The sequence below is a fragment of the Malaclemys terrapin genome, chromosome 4, assembly GCF_027887155.1.
Source record: "Malaclemys terrapin pileata isolate rMalTer1 chromosome 4, rMalTer1.hap1, whole genome shotgun sequence".
Classification (NCBI taxonomy): domain Eukaryota; kingdom Metazoa; phylum Chordata; order Testudines; family Emydidae; genus Malaclemys; species Malaclemys terrapin.
Window position 1 is genome coordinate 126,683,970 of NC_071508.1, and position 22,402 is coordinate 126,706,371.

At 39.2% G+C, this 22,402-nt stretch overlaps 1 protein-coding gene across 3 annotated transcripts in view; it reads right to left on the minus strand.

Annotated features, from left to right (window-relative positions):
* Positions 1-22,402, minus strand: part of ATG2B (autophagy related 2B) — a 75,126-nt gene that overhangs the window by 26,222 nt on the left and 26,502 nt on the right. For 2 of the 3 annotated variants that reach the window (XM_054025210.1, XM_054025208.1), the window contains exons 12-26: positions 21,402-21,552; positions 20,589-20,681; positions 20,204-20,392; positions 19,304-19,577; positions 18,641-18,743; positions 16,995-17,187; positions 16,723-16,865; positions 13,788-13,945; positions 13,342-13,514; positions 12,801-12,951; positions 11,767-11,966; positions 6,039-6,119; positions 3,975-4,081; positions 3,655-3,747; positions 31-101 (exon numbers count right to left, since the gene is read on the minus strand). In XM_054025210.1, coding sequence (XP_053881185.1) covers positions 31-101; positions 3,655-3,747; positions 3,975-4,081; positions 6,039-6,119; positions 11,767-11,966; positions 12,801-12,951; positions 13,342-13,514; positions 13,788-13,945; positions 16,723-16,865; positions 16,995-17,187; positions 18,641-18,743; positions 19,304-19,577; positions 20,204-20,392; positions 20,589-20,681; positions 21,402-21,552 — 2,180 coding nt within the window. The remainder of the gene's footprint in view (positions 1-30; positions 102-3,654; positions 3,748-3,974; positions 4,082-6,038; positions 6,120-11,766; positions 11,967-12,800; positions 12,952-13,341; positions 13,515-13,787; positions 13,946-16,722; positions 16,866-16,994; positions 17,188-18,640; positions 18,744-19,303; positions 19,578-20,203; positions 20,393-20,588; positions 20,682-21,401; positions 21,553-22,402) is intronic. The other variant, XM_054025209.1, reaches the window with a different exon arrangement.

The following is a 22,402-nucleotide window of genomic DNA, read 5'->3' on the forward strand; positions in this document are numbered from 1 at the left end:
TGGTTACCATTGCTTCTAAAACACCCGTACCTCTCTGCAGATTCACTGTAACAGCGTTGCACTTATCAGACAAATGCAAAGCAGCCTCATCCAAGATTATTCTACAGGAGAAAAATGGGAAACAAAAATGCCTGGTTAAAAACTGTGCACTTCACACTCAAAGTAAATTATATGACATTATGTAAAAAGCCAGAACATATTTAAATCCTAAAGTTTTTACTCTCCACTGTAACAATTTTTAATAATTATCTTTTCATCTGGCTGTAAGGGCATGGAGAGGATTATTGGTGAATAAAATAATTTAAATTTTTTACTATCATCAGTTTAACCTTTTGTGGGGTTGTAAATTATCCAGGGCTACAAGCAGTCTCCCTAGATCAGAGGTCCCCAAACTCTGGGGCTGGCCCTGTCCCCAGCCTCAGCGCAGCTCTGCTCCTGGCCCTGCGCCAGCCCCCAGCCTTGGCCACTGGCTGTGGCTCCGTTCCCGGCCTGGCACTGAGGCCAGGGGCAGAGCCGCACCTGGCCACAGGCCTGGCTGCTGGCCCCCACCACAGCCCCACTCCCGCCCCCAGGCTCACCCCCCGCTGTGGCCCCAGCCTCAGCCCCTCTGCCTCTGTCCACGTCAGTCCCGCAACCCAACTCCCTCCCCCACTCCACCCCCGAGCAGGGGGTCCTGCTTCCATCCAAGCACAGACAGGGTAAGGCGGGGGGGGTGGAAGGGGGGGAACAACCCTCAAAAGTTTGGGGACCGCTGCCCTAGATCCTTCTGGGAATAATGAGTAGATTCCTTGGAAGGCAGTACAGCTAGGCTAATCTTTCCTTTATCATATTATGGCAGAGGTTTAAACAACATTTATTTCCAGAATACAGCACTATTACAAGACCATTTAAAAAGGATACCACAATAGGAACAGGCTTTAAATCCAATAAAAATACTAAAGAACCAATACTTGTTCTAGAGATCTGAAGATGCCATCGTGCTCAGCAGCCCACACACAAACACCTGATTTTACAATATTTTTCCAAGCGTATTTAAAGGTATCAAAACAACAATTAGCAGTGGGACAAACAATCTTCTCAAGAAGAATGGATTTAAGCAAATCCAGGGATTATATCCAGGCAAAGTATACTACATAATCTGGAATAGATGTAATTCTCCAATCAAGGAGAATATTTTCCCCATAAAAGACAGAAAAAATGGTTACTAACCTTTCTGTAACTGTTGTTCTTTGAGATGTGTTGCTCATGTCTGTTCCATGTTGGGTGGAGTGCACACGCTGAGTGCACAGTTGATGGAAATTTTTTTCCTCAGTGGTATCTGTTGGGCAGGCTCTAGTACCCTCTGGTGCTGCACATGCATGTGCCAGTATAAAGGGCCTGGCCAGCTCTGCACCTTCTCAGTTCCTTCTTACTGGCTAACTCCGAAAGAGGGGGAGAAGGGTGGGTTGTGGAACAGATATGAGCAACACATCTCGAAGAAAAACACTCACAGAAAGATTAGTAACCGCTTTTTCTTCAAGTGCTTGCTCGTGTCCATTCCACGTTAGGTGACTCCCAAGCAGTACCGTAAGAGGTTGGCTCAGAGTTCGTGGATATGAAGATTGCAACACTGCTCTACCAAACCCAGAATCATCTCTAGCCTGCTGGGTGATGGCGTAGTGGGAAGAAAAAATATGCACCAACGACCAGGTCGCCGCTCTGCAAATACCTGGATTGGTACCTGGGCCAGAAATGTCGCTGACGAAGTTTGAGCTCTCGTCGAGTGGACAGTGCAGATGGCAGGAGATGGCGCGCCCACCTGCTCATTGCACAAGCAAATGCAGGAAGTGATCCAGGATGAAATTCTTTGGGCCAAAACTGGCAGACCTTTCATTCTGTCTGCTATTGCCACAAAGAACTGCATGGATGTATGGAACCGTTTGGTCTTTTCTATATAGAAGGCCAGGGCATGCCTAATGTCCAATGTTTGGAGACACTGCTCCTCCCTATTCTTGTACGGTTTCGGAAAGAATACTGGCAGAAAGATAGCCTGATTACTGTGAAACTGCAATACCTTCAGAAGGAAAGCATGGTAAAGTTGAACCTTGTCCTTAAAGAACACTATGTACAGGGGTTCTGACTAAGGGCCCTAATCTCTGAGACCCTCCTGACCACGGTAATCACTACCAGGAAGGTGACCTTCCAGGAGAGATACGACAAGGAGAATGATGCCAATAGCTCAAAGGGAGGGCCTGTGAATCTTGACAGGACCACGTTTAGGTCCCACGGGGGGAAATGGGTTCACGAATCTGCAGGTATAGTCTCTCTAAGCCCCTGAGGAAGTGAATGGACATTTTGTGAGGAAAAAAACGACCTACCATCCACCGGAGGTTGGAAGACGGAGATGGCCGCTAGATGTACCTTAACTGATGAGATGAGTAGGCCCTGATGTTTCAGATGAAGCAGATACTCCAGCACAAACTGGAGAGGTGACCTAGAAGGTGAGATGCCTCACTGGGACGACCACACGGAGAAATGCTTCCACTTGGCGAAGTAAGTCACTCTAGTGGATGGTTTCCTACTACCTAGCAATACCTGGTAGATTTGCTCCAAACAGGCCAGCTCTGCTGGGTTTAACCATAGAGCTTCCAAGTGGAGGGCCTTGAGGTTCGGGTAGAGCAATCAGACATTATCATGCAAGATCAGGTCTGAAGGGGAGGAAGCGGCATTGGGGTCACTACTGACAGGTCCAATAACATTTTGAACCAGTGCTGGCATGGCCATGCTAGGGCCACAAGAATAACCTTTTCTGTCATGCTTGACTTTGAGTAAGACTGTACATGAGAGGAATAGGGGGAAAACGTATACAACAGGTGCTTTGTCCAGGGGAGCAGGTATCTGTGAGCAAGCCCGGGCTGCGCCTGCATAGAGATCAAAACTACTGACATTTCCTGTTTTGCCTGGTTGCAAACAGGTCTCTGAAGGGAGTCACCTGCTGCCGTAAGATGGTCCTGACTATATGGGGATGAAGGAACCACTCATGGTGAGAGGAGAAAGATCTGCTGAGGTGATCTGCCAGATTTTTCTGAGCTTCTGGAAGGTGAGATTGAGTGCTTTACGCAGAATTCCCATAAGCAAATGGCCTCTTGACACAGGGGAAAGAACATGCCCCTCCCTGCTTGTTGATGTAAAACATGGCTGCCATGTTGTCTGTAAGGACTTGCATAACCTTGCCTGCAATCTGGGATAAAAACATGCTAGGTGGACTCCACTGAGCTCTCTGACATTTATATATATGGCGAGTTCCTCCTGGTACCACAGATCTTGATTCCTGAGGTGCTCAAGGTGAACCCCCCAACCTAGCTTGGATGTATCCAAGATTAGGGATTCTGAGGCACAGGGTTTGACAAAGGGAATCCCAAGCCTACTAACTAACCAGAGGTCCCCTCCACTGATCGAGGGAAGTGAGGACCTGGGCGGGAACTGTAAGCACCAAGTCCAAAGGGCACTAGAGCCAGCCCAATGGATACCATTGAAGGAAAAATCTCTGGCAACTGTGCATGTGGTGTGCCATACCACTTAACATGGAATGGACATGAGCAAGCACTCGAAGAAGAAATAAAGGCTACAATGGTTATGTGAGCTTCCATATTTTATGAACACTCTGATTTATACCTGAGAGTAGAAGAGGACTTATCCAGTGCAACGTTACTGGAAATGCTGAAAGTTTCAACAGTAAGTAGAGATCTGGTTGGCAAAAACAAAGGCCTAACAACAAAAAAGGAGAACATTTTTTAATACATCCTACATATTTAGAAATGCAACAAAGCAATCTTAAAGGTTGATCAAGAGAACTATTTTTAGTTATAAAATTTTCTTCAAAACAAGCCTGGACAAATATGCATTCTGATATGTAAACTGGAGTATTCCTAAAGAGTATCTAACTAAACAGTTATAGTACCAGAAGGAGACAAACACACATTCATTTTATTTACCTGTAATCAAGAGCACAACTCCAGAGGTGTATATGAAAAGTTGTAATGGAAGCTGGAGGATTATATCCCAAAACAGGCTCATCAGAAATATTCAAAAAATATAAAATCTACAATCACAAAAATACAATTATGATCTTTCAATATATGCTATTTTAGTAAACAACATGGATTTTTAAAAGAGATAATCCTTAATACATACTATAACAAAATGTTTGAGAGAGAGAGAAAGTGAAGGGGAGAAACGCAAAATATTAAGGGGGCATTTATTCAGTAGCTGAAAGGAAAGGAGAGTGTTCTATGTAAAAAAGGGCAGAACATGTGAGAAGGAAACCCCCAAACTGTTGAGAATTAGACAGTAGAAATTGAAATCTTTTAATCCAACCCAACAACTACAGAAGTTCATGTTAGTTCCTACATAAGGATGTAAGAAATTAAGAACGGCCACACTGGATCAGACTAATGGTCCATCTAGTCTAGTAACCCGTCTTCCAACAGTGGCCAATGCCAGATGCTTCAAAGGTATTCAGCAGAACAAGGCAATAATCAAGTGATCCATCCCCTGTCGTTCAGTCCCAGCATCTGGCAGCCAGAGGCTTAGGGATACCCAGAGGATGGGGTTGCGTCCCTGACCATCTTGGCTAATAGCCATTCCTCCATGATTTTATGTAATTCTTTTTTGAATCCAGTTATAGTTTTGGCTGTCAACAGCCCCTGGCAATGACTTCCACAAGTTGACTGTGCATACTGTGTGTAGAAGTACTTCTTTTTGTTTGTTTTAAACCTGCTACCTATTAATTTCATTGGGTGACCACTGGTTCTTGTGTTATGTGAAGGGGTAAATAACACTTCCTTATTCACTTTCTCCACATCATTCATGATTTTATAGATCTCTACCATATCCCCATTTAGTAATCTACGTTATTCCCTAAAGTCTATTCCCTTCCCCCCCCGCCGGTAATTTGGTCTGAACTACCACTCCTGACAAGTTTTTACTATGGGAAATTTTCTCTTTTATCTAATCTTGCCCATCTTTAGTTGAAAGGTCAAAATTTCCTGTAATACTATTTGAGTTTACTCCTCTACATTTATTCCTTTCAAGTATTTGTTCTCTCCCTTAATTTAAGCTACAAAAGTTACGTTTCTTCAAACCTCCCTCATTCCATCATTTTCTTTGCAGCATTTGCTCCCTAGTTTATTGCTATCCTTTTTATAAAAAGGTTCTACCCAAAGGTGTTCCAGATAAAGCTCCCACCTCAGTTCTGTGTACTCAGGAATTTTCTCTCTAGTCATGTGTGCTATATCCTGAATCTCTATATTCACACATCTCAATATAGCCTTTTATTCTACAGCAGTCTGGAATTACAGGCTTATATTTAATCAGTCATTCACTCTTCTGCCAAAGTTTTTTATTCCAACTACTACTATTCAAGCTAGTTGTGGGAAAGAGATAGGAGAGAAGTGATTTAAGAAATTAAATGAGCAGATGGAAATGAAGACAGTTATAGGGTTGCAGATCTGAAGTGGAGAGAGTCCCTTAATAGCCTTTTTTTTCAATTGAGAATTATTTATATTATAGGATTCAGAGATGGACATGAAAGTGGTGAACATAATCAAGCATTGGTGTGTTGAGATCTTTTAGCTAATAGCAGTTTGAGGTCAACATTCTGGATTTCCTGAAGTTGAAAGGGTAGGATTCAGAATGATCATAGTAGGGGGAATTCATAGATTCATAGAGTCTAGGACTGGAAGGGACCTCGAGAGGTCATCGAGTCCAGTCCCCTGCCCTCATGGCAGGACCAAATAATTGTTGCAAATGAGATGGGAAATAATGACACAGATAAGGATTTCACAACAAGATCAAACTCTAGCAATGCTCTGGAGGCAAGAGGGGAATGTCAAAAGGACAGCAATAATGCTTCTGAGAACACAGTAAGATAGTGATATTGGGTCAAACACAAAGCCAAAGGACAAAGATTTTTCATGAAGGATCAGTTCAATCTTTAAAACAATCAGTAGTAAAACTGAAATTAACTATGAAATCAAGAAAAATTACATTAACCTGACCTGTTCATGCCAACTTAGACCTGAAGGCAATACTCTGTGCTGGAGAGTGGCTCCTCTCAGCCCAACAGCAACTAGAAATTCCTGCATAGAAAAGTTATGCAAATTAGTGTACATTAAATTAGTGTATATGTTTTGAGATTTGGAACTCTGAACTGTGGGTTTTATCTTGTTCCTACTTAAGTCAACAGCAGGACTCCCACCATCTTCAAGGGGGACGTGATTGGGTCCTAAGTCTGAATTCAGAAAGATACTATTTCAAGAAGATAAACACTATGCATCAATAGTTATGTCATTGAAATCATGGTTAACACAGTCTAACTCTTTTTGTAAAATAATATTTTATGAATATCAAACCACTATCATTCAGGGGTGCTGTTCTAAACAGTAATGTGAAGACTAAAATAGGCCAAGAAGCTACAGTGTAATGAAAAACAAAACACACAATATTATTTAAAAGGAATACATTTAAGTACACCTAGCATCTTTTGCCCTGAAGTATCCCAAGGCACTTTACAGATTATATTCGTGGGGATCACTCAAAAACAATTGACATGCAACCACATCTAGGGTGGAATCTGGCAGCCATTCTAAGAGGAGAAGCCACAAAGTGACTGACTGACTTTTTTTTTTTTTTTTAAATAATGTTCTGCAGTCCTTCCTCTTCTGCTTTGTTGATTGTAGTCTTTCTGTCTTTTGCTTCAAAAAAGAACTCCCTTGTGCACTGCTTCATCAAAGAGCTTGTTCTCAAAATACTTAGAGACAATTAAGTGTTCAGTTTGGCTTTCTATTCTACAATCCACAAACATCATCTAGCTATAGTACTGCATCCTATGGTCTATGCCACAAATCTTTAAAAGTCCAAAGATGCATATGACACAAAAGTTACAGACAGTGAGACCTTATGAAGGATCAATTTTACATCTCTTAGCTGGGTCTGAAAAAATAAAATAACCTATCCAGGCCCAGATATAATATGGCTGCTATTACCATTAGAGAGGGATATGCTGCCTCATTTTAAACCATACAGCAATTTCTACCCCACACTCCCTGGGCTCCTTGGACAACAGGTCTACTTTTGAAGAAATCATCATTTCAATAACTAAATAGGCAACAGCCAAATCACAGGCTGATTTTAACTTAGGCATCAGGTAGAACATTTTTGATTATCTCTACAATTCTCTTACTTGCTCCCACCCTGACTTAACCACATTTCCTATAACTGGATGGAAAGAATTCAAACTTTTTTCTTAGAGGCTGATGGAAAGTACTTGCTGTTGTCTCACTTTCCATTTCATCAGCCACTCACTTCAGAAGTCTCTGAATTGCCCTAGGGCAACAGAGCATGAGCTCACACTGGTACAGAGGAAAGAGCTTTTCCTGGTTTCTTTCTCTCCAGGGCTGGAGGCTCAGACTCCTCTACAGATAAGATGATCTGAGGGTACTAGATTTTCCCTTTTTTATGAGTGACACAACTTTTCCTCCTTCAGAGAGAGATTAGGCTTATACAAGCTTTTTGCTAGTTCCCATTTATTCTTAGATTTTGCTGATTCACTGTGGCCTGAGAACTGAAGTCAAGTTCTGATCTGAATTTTCCTTTTCCTCCTTTCTTGTGCTTAATGTTGAACTGGGGAGGGCATAGTGCTCATCGAGCCTGACAACAAGGGGTCACTCCCTACTCTGGGTTAAGATAACCGATTCTTTTTAAATAAGGGAAAGATCTAAATACTTCAACTTCAGTAAAGTATTTGACATGGTATTACAGGGGAAATTATCCGTCAAATTACAGAAAATGGAGATTAGTACAAGAATTCTAAGGTGGGGTGAGGAACCAGCAATGGGTTGTGCTGAGAGGTGAATTCTTCAACTAGAGGGAGTTTACTAATGGAGTTCCTCAATGAACACTTGGGACCAATCTTATTCAATATTTTTATTAATGGTGATACATAAAATAGTAGTATGCTAGTGAAATTTTCTAATACAAAAGTTGGGAGGCATCATCATTACAGAGAAGGATTAGAATATTATACAGGAAAATCTGGACGACCTTGAAGACTGAAAGGAACAGATAGGAGTTGAAATTCAATAGTACAAAGTTCAAGGCCATGTACCTAGAGCCTAATAATAAGAATTTCAGCTATAAATTGGGGGTTTAACAGTTGGAAGTGGTAGAGCAAGAGAGTTGGTTGATCACAGGATGACTTAATGTGGTGTGGCTATGAAAAAAAACAAATACTATCCTAAGACTTATCAGGAGAGGCATTTCCAGTAGAAATGAAGTATTAATGCCATTTTATAAGGCACTGGTAAGATCTCATTTGGAATACGGTGTATAATTTTGGCTACCCATGTTCAAGAAAGATTAATTCAATTTACAACAGGTGCAGAGAAGAGCTACTATGATGATCAGAGGAATGGAACACCTATCTTATGAGAGGGGACAAAAAGGGCTTGGCTTGTTTAGCCTAGCAAAATGAAGGTTGAAAAGGGATATGATTGTTTTCTGTAAATACATTGGAGAAGGGGTGGGAGCAGTAAACACCAGGGAGTGTGAAGAGCTATTTAAACTAAAGGACAATCTTGGCACAAGAAGAAATGGGTATAAACTGGTTATGAACAAATTCAGGCTGGAAATTAGAAGAGGGTTTCTAACAATCAGAGTGAGGTTCTGGAACAGCCTCCAAATAGGAGTTGTGGGGGCAAACAGTTAATGTAGTTTTCAGAGACAGCTGGACAAATTTATGAATGGGACTATATGACAAGGTTGCTTGTGATGGGTGGGCGGGGAGGCTTTATGTCTTATGTTCCTAAAATCTCATGCCTCAGGGTTTCAGGTGGTTGCTTGAAGTGGGTCTGGATGGGATTCTCTTTTTCCACCAACATATTCTGTGTTTGTGCTTTGAGGGGGCACTAAGCATTCTTGTTCTCTGTCTCGGGAGCCTAGCTGGCTGGCTCTTGCTCAGAGTCTAACTGACTGCCATATGTGGGGTTGGGAAGGAATTTTCACTCCATTCAGATTGGTAGTGACCTTGGAGGGTTTTCTCTTTCCACTGCAGTGTAGAGTGTGGGTCACTTAATGGGATCATCTGAGTAATCAACTCACTGCTATCATAGAGTCCTTGGACATTGGTGCATCTTGGTCCTACTTATTGTCTTCCTGTGGCACATAATAGTTTGGTCTAATTTTGGTTTTTAGTTTTAGTGTGCGGGTACTGGGTGGTGTTGGTGGCTTGTGATATATGGGAGGTCAGTGCGACTGGCTGTACCTCATGTTTACCATTTGTACAAGACTATAATAAATTTTGTACAGAGTATGCCTTGTGAGGTATCATTTGGAAACTCATCATATACTGAACATTACTGTCCTGATAAAATATGTGTATTAACATTGTATGTAAAGTTAGAAGATTCTACTGAATAACATAACTGTAACATGTTCCAAGTTTAAGAGAAGAAAGCCAAAACCAGTTTTTCAAAGACAAAAGATACCTGGCTAGGGCTCCAGTGTATCAGCATAACCAGATGAACTATATTATAGATCATCACCTAGTTAAATGGCCATTCTTCAGCAGGAGGAAGAGTTTAAGCAAGAATTTTGCATACTGATAATAGAACTGGGGGTTCCAGTGTAAACAGAGTGGCTGTTGCCTGAACCTGAGCTGGAGATAATCCTCAAAGAGGGGAGAATGGTATAAGAATGGAGGACACACACAACTATACTCACAACAGCTACAACATTTGAAAGACAAAGGAAGCATCATTGAACTGGGGGAGGGAAAGGTCCTGGCTGAAGCAATCCAGCCAGACTACTGTAAGCCTTTGGTGAAAAAGAACCCTTTTGCTTTTAAGTTCACTTAGCGTGTTAAGTTAGGTATTAGTTTGCATCTTATCTCTTTATTTTCTTTGTAAACAATCCTGACTTCTATGCCTTATTACTTGTAATCGCTTAAAATCTTCTTGCAGTTAATAAACTTGCTTTATTGTTTTATCTAAACCAGTGTGTGTTTGGATTGAAGAGTTAACAGAGACTGTGCATATCATTTTCCATTGATGAAATGACAGACTTTATAGAAGCTTGCATTGTCCAGTGGATGCTGGGCAGTACAAGACATACATTTCTGGAGAAAGGTCTGGGACTGGGAATTTGCTGCTGTCACCCTGTATGTAATTCATGAGTGGCTGGCCAGAGCATTTATGTAATATAGCTGGGAGTGATTTTGCATGCTAGAAGCTGTGTGTGAACTGGCTAGGAGTGGTGGTTCTCACAGCAAAGAGTGAGAAAGGCACTCCAGGCTGGAGTATTGAGAAGTCACAGCTTTCCAGCAGTCCAGATTGTACCCCGTGGAATGTCACAATCAGATTAGTTGAGCTTGTGGTCCCTTTTGGCCTTAAACTCTATCTTATGGCTTGCCTTTTCCAAGCAGTGCCCAGTTGCAGCTGGAAGAGGGAGACCCCCTATCCCTGTCAGAAGCCACTGTAGCACTTCCAGAAATATGGCTTGGTTGTGGTGGATATCACTAAGGAAAGGCACCTACCCCAGCTGATGAAGATCAATAGTGGCTAGTGGAGATGCCCTGTAGTTAGAGGCAGTGGCTAAAGGGCATTAGGAAGGTGCACAATGATCTGTTGCATCATTCTGGGGTCCATGAAGAATGGGAACTACAGGTCTATTGGTGTCCCTGTGTTGGAGGTTGCCAAGGTCCTGGCAAAGCTTGAAGCCATTGAGCTGTTGAGCCCTTGTGATGGTCTGAAGTTGGCTGCCACTGGAGACTCCCTCTTTTTTCCATCCCACCTGTGTGCCACTATAAGGCCTGGTCTACACTGGGGGGTGGGAGGGAAAAAAAATCGATCTACGCAACTTCAGCTACAAGAACAGCGTAGCTGAAGTCGACATATCTTAGATCGACTTGGAATCACTTACTTCGCATCCTCGCGGCACGGGATCGACGGCCGCCGCTCCCCCGTCGACTCTGCTTCTGCCTCTCACCGCGGTGGAGTTCAGGAGTCGACGGCAGAGCGATTGGGGATCGATTTATCGCGTCTACACTAGACGCAATAAATCGATCCCCGATAGATCGATCACTACCCACCGATCTGATGGGTAGTGTAGACGTAACCTAAGAACTGTTGGATTCTGGGTGGGGGGGAGCAAAGCAGAGCCAGAGCTCTCATCTTCTACCCATACCAATGAATGCAGGCGCCAAAGCCAAATGAACTCCTACCAATGCAGACAGTGAGACTGGAAGTAGGCAGGCAAAGGGTAAAAGATGCAATATTTCCCTACCAGGCAAAGCTGTCAATGAACTGAACACTAAGCTTATAGCTCTTTGTATTTATCCCTGCCTGAGGTGGGAGAATCGCCTCCACAAATGCATAGCAGAGGTAAAACAGAGCAAAGAATGGGCAAGAGGTTAACTGGCCAAAAAATACAGATTCTTTAGCAATAGTGATCAGCACAAGGAAGCACACGAAGAGTTACGCTGTTATGTTGGTAAATAACAGACATAACCACAAGTAATATTGAAGTAGTTTTAAAGTCTAGTAAAGCATTCAGATTTCAATAGTTATGAAACTAGTAGTTTAAAAATGGACATGGTTCAAAGTTTCTAGTTATTTGTGTTTATCTATGACCTTTAGAAGAAAGTTTGAATTCTTGTAAATGCTTTCATGTAAATTAGGTGTCTGAAATAATCTAGACAATGCACGAAAGCTTAAAGTTGGAAACACAAACCTTTGTGTTGCTCTCCGATTTATTTGACTGGATTTTCACTGCAACAGACAGCATACTTAAACAGTCCACTCCCACACCATCTGAAGAAGTCCTACTGAGACCATCTTCTTCGGAAAAATAAATGGTAGGTTCTAACCAATGTGGACGCGTTGTGGTAGGCAGTCGTATTTCAGATGGAGGGACAACTCCATCCACCATACCTGTATGGAGATTGTAGCTATGGTTATCCGGTGCAGCAGAGTTGTTTGTGATTTAGGTAAAACCATTGGAAATCTATCTACCCTTACCTGGCGATAAGATCATTTTAAATCTCCACCTAATTACCAGCAATTAAGTTTGCCATACTATTAGCAAAAACAGAAACGAGAGCTCAGACATGAGTGATAGGAAAGCTTCTGCTGTTGTACATCCTCTGTCCTTAGAGGCTGGTGAAGATCATGAGAGATGGTGCCAGATGTATGTCATCCCCCCAACTTAATAGAAGCCCTCACACTGAAATTCCCTAACCCCACTGCCGCTCATTTGAAGTTATATGAGCAGGAAACCTTAAAACTGACAGGTCCCACTCTCTCCTCCCTTGGATACAATGGAGCTGTCATCCATGAAGACTATTTGGTCCCTTTAAAATATTTTACTGGCTGACTGTAATTTAGCCAGTCAGGAAAGGACCTAAAACCTACATTAGGATTTCAAGGAGTGCACACAGAATTGTACCATTTTGGAATTACATGGAAGTTAACAAATGAGAATGACACTTTTTGAAAAAGAAATAGTTTCTGCAGATTTGAGAGTTTTGCAGGCCAGCAGTTGCAGAGGTCATTTTAAGCTAGACAGATCCTGAAGCAAACCTATTAATTACTGTTATTTATTATTTGTATTACTATAGTGCCTAGGGACCCTAGTCATGGACCAGAACCCCTTATGCTAAATGCTGTACATAGAATAAAATGACTGTCCCTGCCCCAAAGAGCCTATATTTAATGGTTAATTAATCTTTACTCAAATTTACATCCATTGACATTTTAAGTTCCTACCTTGATGATATAAACTGAGACTGCTAGAATGAAGACAGATGTAATGTTTGTCTTCAAAACCTTCATATTTAGTCACACAGAATAACGAACCACTGTTGAACTCAAACCAGAATTCACCACACTTGCCTTCCAGAATATTCCCACCATCCTGCTGATGAAAGAATCAAGAAACATATTGCTGCTTGTGGAATTGTTGTTGCTTAGGACAGTGTAATATAACGTGCCACTTGCTACCATACAGCTCTCCTCTCCTTGTATTTAATTTTCCTAACATTAAATATGAAGTAATCAAAAATGTTTAAACATAGAATCACAGTCAGATGAACCCTTAACCATATCATTAAAAAAGTGATACTCTAATATCTGAAAGACACTCCTATGACTACTTGTGGAGTCATATTTGCTGTTTGTACAACAAAACTGCTAATAAAGCAATAATACAACAGATAGCACCAAGAGCACCTGTCAGCATAACAAGATTCATTATGCCTGTAAGTAAACCTAAGACTCAGCACAATATTTTCCATTCCTGATACCTCACCTTTACATCTGTGAATATTGACACTAATCCATGATTAACGTTTAGAAGAACAGAGAGAGAGCTCTGTGTATTCTTGTTTTGCAATTCAAGCTTTTTCTTCCGGCGTGAACGATAGTTTGGATCAACTGTGGAATAATATTGTAGAGTTTCCTCCTCAGATCCACTCTCATCATCTACAGGAAAACAACAACAAAATAACTTGATGTGACAAATACAAAAGTTATCAAAGAAAATTACAAGTTTTTCACCTTTAACATTCAATTTCACAGCAGTATTTTGTCTAACATTTCTATCCATATCAAAACATTCATTTACACATTTCTTTGTGGGATATATAATCACTTTATTTTATATCTTCAAGTCTTCCCTTTATAAACTTAATAGTCTCAGGCAACTGTATCCATCTTGTACCACTGTTGTTCGAGAGGATTTATAAAATATATTACCATAATGAATTGTAGATTTGAATTGACTAAAGCTGTCTTTACTGAAAGTATTGATCATTTGGCTGGCCACTGAGAGTCCAACACCATATGAAATATTCTCAAATGTTTCTACAGGAGATGGAGCTGTGGGTTCCCACAATAATAAATCATTGCTGATCCTAGAAAGAAAAAAAAACATTGTTGCATTATTAAAAATTTGACTATATTCCCACTTGAATTAAAGCTAATTAATGTGCAACAGTCCTGTAAGAGATTTCATACAAAATAGTCTGCAAAAGGATGAGATGAGGTCAAGAGCACAAATCGCAGTAACATATATTAGTGACAAAGAGATGCTAATAATCTGATCTTTAGATTTTTTTACAAAAATCTGATTATTATTAATTACATGTCAGGCATTTGACTTTGCAGCACAAATCCTTTACATACGTTAATTCAATGGATATGCCAAAGATAGTTACTCTGGTTGCCTCATGGATGTTAAAGAAATTCACAGGATGCACATTCTAGATTTCTTTGCTTAAGACAGTCTTTTGGGCAATCTGAGTTAAAGTTTTGCTTGAAGTGGAAGTGACTTCCCAAGACTTGTCCTATGAGAGGACTGAAGGGGCATGGAGTGCTTAATTAATGGCTGAGAAGAGAGCAAAGTCAGGCTTCTGAGGGATAGCGTAGGCTAAAAAAAGGACAGGATTTCATATTTTTCAAGGGTAAGGTTAGAGTAATTTAGTGTAAGTACCTGCATATTGATTAGAAATTTAATAAAATTTTGGTTTGTTATTTCACTATGTACTTAAGTGTCAATTTCTATATCAACTTCTCTATTCTTTCAAGACTGGTTCAATTTTCCTTGATGATTTTTGTATGTTTTTATATTGTACATTACTGACGCTAAGATTGTAAATAGTGATATTTTTTTCTCTGCCTTATCGAATCTGCTTTAATTAAAACTAGGGCTGTCAAGCCATTAAAAAATTAATTGTGATTAATCGCACTGTTCAATAATAATAGTATACCATTTATTTAAATATTTTTGGATGTTTTCTACATTTTCAAATATACTGATTTCAATTACAACACAGAATAACAAAGTGTACATTGCTCACTTTATTTTTTATTACAATTATTTGCACTGGGAAAAAAATAAATAGTATTTTTCAATTCACCTAATACAATTGTACTGCAATCTCTTTATTATGAAAATTGAACTTACAAATGTAGAATTATATTTAAAAAAAAACCCTGCATTCAAAAATAAACCCATGTAAAACTTTAGAGCCTGCAAGTCCACTCAGTCCTACTTCTTGTTCAGCCAATTGCTCAGACAAACAAGTTTGTTTACATTTGCAGGAGATAATGCTGCCTGCTTCTTGTTTACTATGTCACCTGAAAGTGAGAACAGGCATTCTCCTGGCACTGTTGTAGCCGGCATCACAAGATATTTACGTGCCAGATGCACTGAAGAGTCATATGTCACTTCATGCTTTAACCACCATTCCAGGGGACATGTGTCCATGCTGATGACGGGTTCTGCTCGATAACAATCCAAAGCAGTGCAGACCAACACACGTTCATTTTCATTATCTGAGTCAGATGCCACCAACAGAAGGTTGATTTTCTTTTTTGTTAGTTCGGGTTCTGTAGTTTCCACATAGGAGTGTCGCTCTTTTAAGACTTCTGAAAGCATGCGCCACACCTTGTTCCTCTCGGATTTTGGAAGGCACTTCACATTCTTAAACATTGGATTGAGTGCAATAGCCATCTTTAGAAATCTCACATTGGTACCTTTGCGTTTTGTCAAAAAGTGTTCTTAAAATGAAGAACATGTGCTGGGTAAAACAGAGCAGGGGACATACAATTCTCCCCCCAAGGAGTTCAGTCACAAATTTAATTAACACTTTTTTTTTAAATGAGCATCATCAGTATGAAAGCATGTCCTCTGGAATGGTGGCCGAAGCATGAAGGGTCATACGAATGTTTAGCATATCTGACACATAAATACCTTGCAATGCCAGCTACAAAAGTGCCATGCAAACGCCTATTCTCACTTTCTGGTGACGTTGTAAATAAGAAGCGGGCAGCATTATCTCCTGTAAAGGTAAACACACTTGTTTGTCTTAGCAATTAGCTGAATAAGAAGTAGGATTGAGTGGACTTGTAGGCTCTGAAGGTTTGCATTTTACTGTAGTTATGTAACAAAAAAAAAAAATCTACATTTGTAAGTTGCACTTTCATGATAAAGAGAGTGCACTACAGTACTTGTATAAAGCGAATTGAAAAATACTATTTCTTTTGTTTATCATTTTTACAGTTCAAATATGTGTAATAAAAAATAATATACACTTTGATTTCAATTACAACACAGAATACAATGTATATGAAAATATAGAAAAACATCCAAAATATTTAATACAGTTCAATGGGTATTCTATTGTTTAACAGTTAGATTAAAACTGCGATTAATCGTGATTTTTTAAAATTTAATCGTATGAGTTAACTGCGATTAATCAACAGCCCTATTTAAAACTATATATACACACACACACCCCAGGGAAGGGAAAATCTAATTCAACAATTTTTGAAGCGGAATTTGAAAAGGAATTCAAGTAGATTGTGGCAACTGTAAGATCTTAAAACAAATGTTCATTTGGTGGAAGCAAAAAAACTTATTTATTTTATTCTCAATAGAAAAGATCTGCCAAACTATTTTGAGTGGCTGGCTGTTCAAATAGGGTCCTGAGAGGAGACTTCATTGCACTTCTGATAATAACTTAGAATAGCATTTATATAGCACTTCACATTGTTATAGAACTGTACAAATATTACAGGACAAATTAATTACTGCTGTAGCTACTGACTTAGTTGTTCTTATGACCAATGAATACACTGACCGGAAATACAGATCATACTAACCAAGCAAACTAATGCTTATACTTGCCTATTGTAAAGTTTCTCATAAAAGCTCTTGTTTGGCAGTGTTAAGTGAACTTTTGGTAACATGAGTTCCAATACATAATGAGAATTGCTGATTGCTTTATCCTGAAACTCGGTCATCTCAACTGCATCACCAGGCATCACCATCTGAAAATAAACAAAACATACAATCTCAAATTGTTGAGGGTTATCTGGAACAGAAGCTGCATATAAACCAGAAAGGCAATATTCATTTTTATCTACAATGATTCTGTAAACAGTAAGACTTTGTTTTACCTCTTCGTTTTCAAACATGACCCTACGAGAGGAAAAAGGAGAAGGCTCTGGTCTTCTAAGATCACAGACATCCTTAAGAGAATGAGATCCTCCTTCCTCTTCCTCTTGAAAGTTTCCATCGCCCTCTTCTTCTTCAGCTGCGATCCTTTCCAGAATGGAGTGTACAACCAGTGGGTTTATTTTCAGTACAATCCTGATATTGAAAAAAGCAAGCAAAATAAATTATTAGTGATATATGCTGAGAAATTTTACAGTAGATATCCACTGGAGATGTATATGTGCCTTTTTTATGAGTTAGCCTGTGAAAATGCATTAATACATATAATATGTATAAACTAATACATTAGATGTCCAAATTAATTGTTACATTGCCTACATGTACTATTGTACCTAGAAAGTCATCACATTGTAAACTTTCATCCAAAAAAGTGTGAGAATCCATTACACTGTCTGGCATAAATCAATGAAAAACAGGACATTCAGAGTTTGGATTGAAATTGCTTCTTTAATTTATGTAGCTACATAGGTTGGGCCTTTATATTATAGATTGTATGAACATCTAACCAGGGGTCTCCCAAACATTAAACATACTTTTATGTGACATGAACTACAATATCCAGGCTCAAGAAGAGGTTCAGTATTAGCTCAAATTTTCTGGTTTTGCACCAGCATCTTAACAGTTAAAATAACTGTTATATTTCCACTTTAAGGGTATAATAAATCCAGAGGTAGGAGAAAAAGTAAAATGAACATGAACAGTGTACAGATGGAAGAATTGTTTAAACTTTTACTCAAATCAAAAATTAAAAGCAATCATACTGCCAAACATCACACACCTGGCAGTGCCATCATGCATTCCCACAGCTCATCGGGATCCTCACATGTTCAGCTGAGCCAGGGAAAGACAGCAATTATTTGTTGTCCAGTTACACAGTTGTGCCTTCTTGCCACATGGGGCTGCTGTGGTACTTGCTGACAAGCAAGCTGCTCTGCCTCCCACTCCCACTGCCCTCTGTACTGAATCCACAGTAGCACTGTACCAGCAGCACAAGGCGAGGGGCTCAATACTGACTCCAGGCTCCCTCACCATCTAGTTTGCTAAATCAGGGTGTCTCTTCCCTCCCTCATCACTCACACCTCATGCACCTCAGCAGCCCCAGGCACCACAGTACCTACCCATCTCATACGAGTTCTGGTGAAAATGCTCCATGCATCCAAGTAGTGAGCCATCCATCCGCTAGCACCTCCAGTCACCCCATTACCTCCAGGTAACTCCACCAGCCATCAGCCCCACATAACATCTTTGGACTCTCTCACCACCCAGCTTCCTTTTCCCAGACAGCCCCCAGCTGTCTTCTCTTATAATTCTCCATTCACCTAGCTTTTCCCCACCAGAAGTGTAGGAGTTTAATTGGCTCATTCCATCCAGAAGTCATATTATCCACTAATAAAGATCTGTGTTATTTCTGCATGATAAGATTTCTTCATCTCTAGGTTCTATTCAATTACAGGGCTCAATAATGACAAATTCTTACTTTGTACCTGATGTTTAATGTAGTGGTCTCACGGACTGTTTGTTTATATTAGTTATTAGAGAAAGTGTTGATTTTAAAATGAATTATGATGAAAACTTAAAGATATTTTACCGTGGCCAATCAAAGTTGTCAGATGATATCATATCTCCATCTATGCCACTGGACACTTGAAAGAACTTTATTGAAGATTCTGTTTTATCTTCTTCAAATAAGCCTTAAATAAGAGAAAAGTTTGTAGAAAGATCAAAAATACAGGGGCCGAGTCTGCCTGCAGGTATAGCTGAGCAGAACCCTGCTCCATGATTTTAACAATTTTGAAGCTAGTGCTTTTACAATCTTGAGCTCTAGCAACACCAGTAAAACAAGTCACATTTTAAGTATCTCTTTTTATCCTAACAACAACTACAAACTGTATTACCCAGAAAGACTTTAACTTCAGTAAGCTTTTGCCTGTATTTAATGGTAGATTTCAGCTAGAATCAGAAACCTTAATTATATAATGCAACTAAAAACATTAAACACCAAGCTTAATTAGTTGGGATTATGATTCAGTTTTGTATCATGTTAAGACATATAATTCAACTTGGGTTGAGGTTCTATCATAGAAATACCGGAAAATGAAGTAACACATCTAAAATGCTCCTAAGTGCAAAATGAAAATTGTATTCTCAAGAGGGCAAAAGTTCTATTTAAAGTTGCAAGACCTCTTTGTCAACCAAATGACTGTTTGACAATTGGAAAGTATAGCATTAATATAACATTCGTACTTCTTACCAGCTAGCTCTTTGAAGGTAAGCTCTAATTTAACTTGTTCTGGAGTTGAACCTCCTATAAACTCAGTCTTGAATTCCATATCTGTAAATTCAAGATGAAGGATTTCCTTCTGAAGTGATTTTTTAAACCATGGTCCTCTTTCCTGATCTGATCGTAGGTCAGGTATAGGGAAGCGAACAGAAAGATCTAATGATGGTGAAGTGACTTGCACAGAAATTCTATAGTTTGCTGGTGTACGTGAATCATCCAGAAAAACTTCGGTAAACGCTTTGTGCTAGAAAATACAAGGTGAAAAACAAACTAGTGAAGCAGCATTAAAAAAACCAAACAAACTTTACTGACTTGATACAATGGTTATAATAGGTAAAGCTGCATTTTTTTATACCATTTCATACAGTACTGTACATGAACTATAAGAGAATCTGGACCACCCATACTTTTTTTTTTTTTGCTAAGCTATTAGAACAGGTACTGTCAAGCTTCTATATTTAAATCAGGATTGAAAAAAATAAGATATTCAGGACAGAGCTATATAGGTATAAAATTTGAACCAGCAGTGCAGGGTTGCTTCTAGATTCCCATTATTGGAAGATCAAATGGGTATTTTGGGGCCCCCGCATTTAAAAAACAACAACCTTCCAAGAGGCTAGGGGGTAGTTAGATCCCTGGAAAATCTTGGATTTTAAGAGTTTCAAAAAGTAAAATTTGGCTAATGTGTCGATATTTATAATTTATATAAAAGGATGACGACTCTTCAATCTGCCACTGTCCCACTACATTACATTGGATGGCTTTGTACATATTCTGGCCAAACAATAATTTTGAGCCCCTTTAAAATATTCCCTTTGCCTCCTGGTAGCTCCAGGCCTGCCAGCACGCACACAAATTAATTTCACTCACCAGACTAATGTGTTTGTTGTAAGATGTGTACATGTGAGATGCCATCATCTCCACTGTGGTTAGTTTCTGTGGCTGAAGTAAAGAATTTAGTCTGTCCACAATACTGATATCCAGTTCACAAAATACTGGACTTAGCTTGATTTGTAATTCTGCTTTCTGTGGAACAGAGCTCAGTCTTCCTTGACTACCCTACAAAAATAAGTATATCAATATTCTCAACGAAATACTGAAAAATAAGTTACAAAAACAAAGGATGCTTGCAATATACATCTTTCTATGCAACTATCAAGATTAATAAAGTTACCTTTAAAGATTAGAGAAAAAATATTATGCTACAGCATAATGCAACAATGCAGTCAGGTTGTTTTTTTTTTTTCAACCTTACCTGAGGTCCTCTGTTATCTGAGTGCTTATAATGGAGCTGAAGGCATGAAAGAGGATGTGCATCATTTCCTTTTTCAGAATGAAATGTTAGCAGCTTGAAAATAAAAAATAAAATAATTAATAGATGTAAAACAAACAAAAGAACTAGAGAGCAGGAAAAAGCATAGGCTACCTGGCCCAAGCTGCCAGCCAATCCAGTATTCAGATGCTTGTTTGATAGCCACAGATCCAATAAAGAACCACAACTTCTGATTCAGACTGAGGAGACTGCCCAGAAAGCCCTGAGCCTCACATACCACATTTGAGGAGACAGATAGGAAGTGATCAACAAGCACAGGCGCAGCTGGGAGCAGATGGACTATAGTACCTGAATGAAAGCAACTAGGGCCACCATCATGAATCCAATATCATATACTCATCTCAATCTGAGTATGAGCAGTTGGGCCAAGAGCAATCACCAAAGAAAACCTGCCCACTGCCCAATTGGATGGGGTGGTAAGCAGCACTTTCTTTAAAATGTTTCAACCTCATTTTCAAAGCAGAGTTCCTTTTGCTTCACACACACAAAACATTAGAGAACTCTACAGGCTTGATCCTTTGGTGGCAGGGAAGAGGACACTGTTGATCATTATCTGAGTTTTCAATTAAAATTTAAGACATGTCTTAACGTTACCCAATCACTACAAAAATACAATAAATTAGTAATCTTAACTTTTCAAATTCTAAGAGTAGTGTAGGATTTCCCTTCTGAAAACCTCTCCAGTTAACATTTCAGTTGCCCTGGTGCTTGGCTAACAAAGGTATTTTTAATTACCTCTGTGTAGTGAGGTTGAATGGAGCAGGAGTCGGTAGAGAAAAGACATTCCAGTAGTTCCATATGCCCAATGGACAAATCTGTGCTGAAGCATCGAGAAGCAGACCTTTGTCTTTGTTCATAAGAGACTTTGATGCCAGTACCTATAAATCTGTTATGAGAAATAAAGGTATAAATATGTATAAAATGGATTGCTGTAATCACTTTGAAAATTCAAAAACATCTGGGGTGTGTGTGTATATATATATATACACACATATACACACACACACACATATACACATATACATACACACACGTGTGTGTGTGTGCGCGCGCACATATATATTAGGGCTGTCAAGAGATTAAAAAAATAATTACGATTAATCGCTCTGTTAAACAATAATAGAATACCATTTATTTAAATATTTTTGGATGTTTTCTACATTTTCAAATATACTGATTTCAATTACAACACATGATGCAAAGTGTACAGTGCTCACTTTATTTCTTATTATAAATATTTGCACTGTAAAAAACGAAAGAAATCATATTTTTCAATTCACCTAATACAACTACTGTAGTGCAATCTCTTTAACGTGAAAGTTGAATTTACAAATGTAGAATTATGTACAAAAAAAACTGCATTCAAAAATAAAGCAATGTAAAACTTTACAAGTCCACTCAGTCCTACTTCTTGTTCAGCCAATCGCTCAGACAAACAAGTTTGTTTACATTTGCAGGAGATAATGCTGCCTGCTTCTAGTTTACTATTTATTTGAACTACCATACAGAAAAAAAAAATCACAATAACTGCTCAGCATTTCCTAAACACATGAAAGTTAAGCTGCACATACTTGGTAGCCAATACACTGCATTCCAGTTATAATCCTGGATTTTCATTTAAATTACGTTACTTTTATTGTGGTGTTCTGTAAAGTAAAATGTCGCTTTAAATTACTCAGACTTTCACACAGTTTTGCTAATCATTGTCCTGCATTTTTTTTTTAAATGGTTAAGTA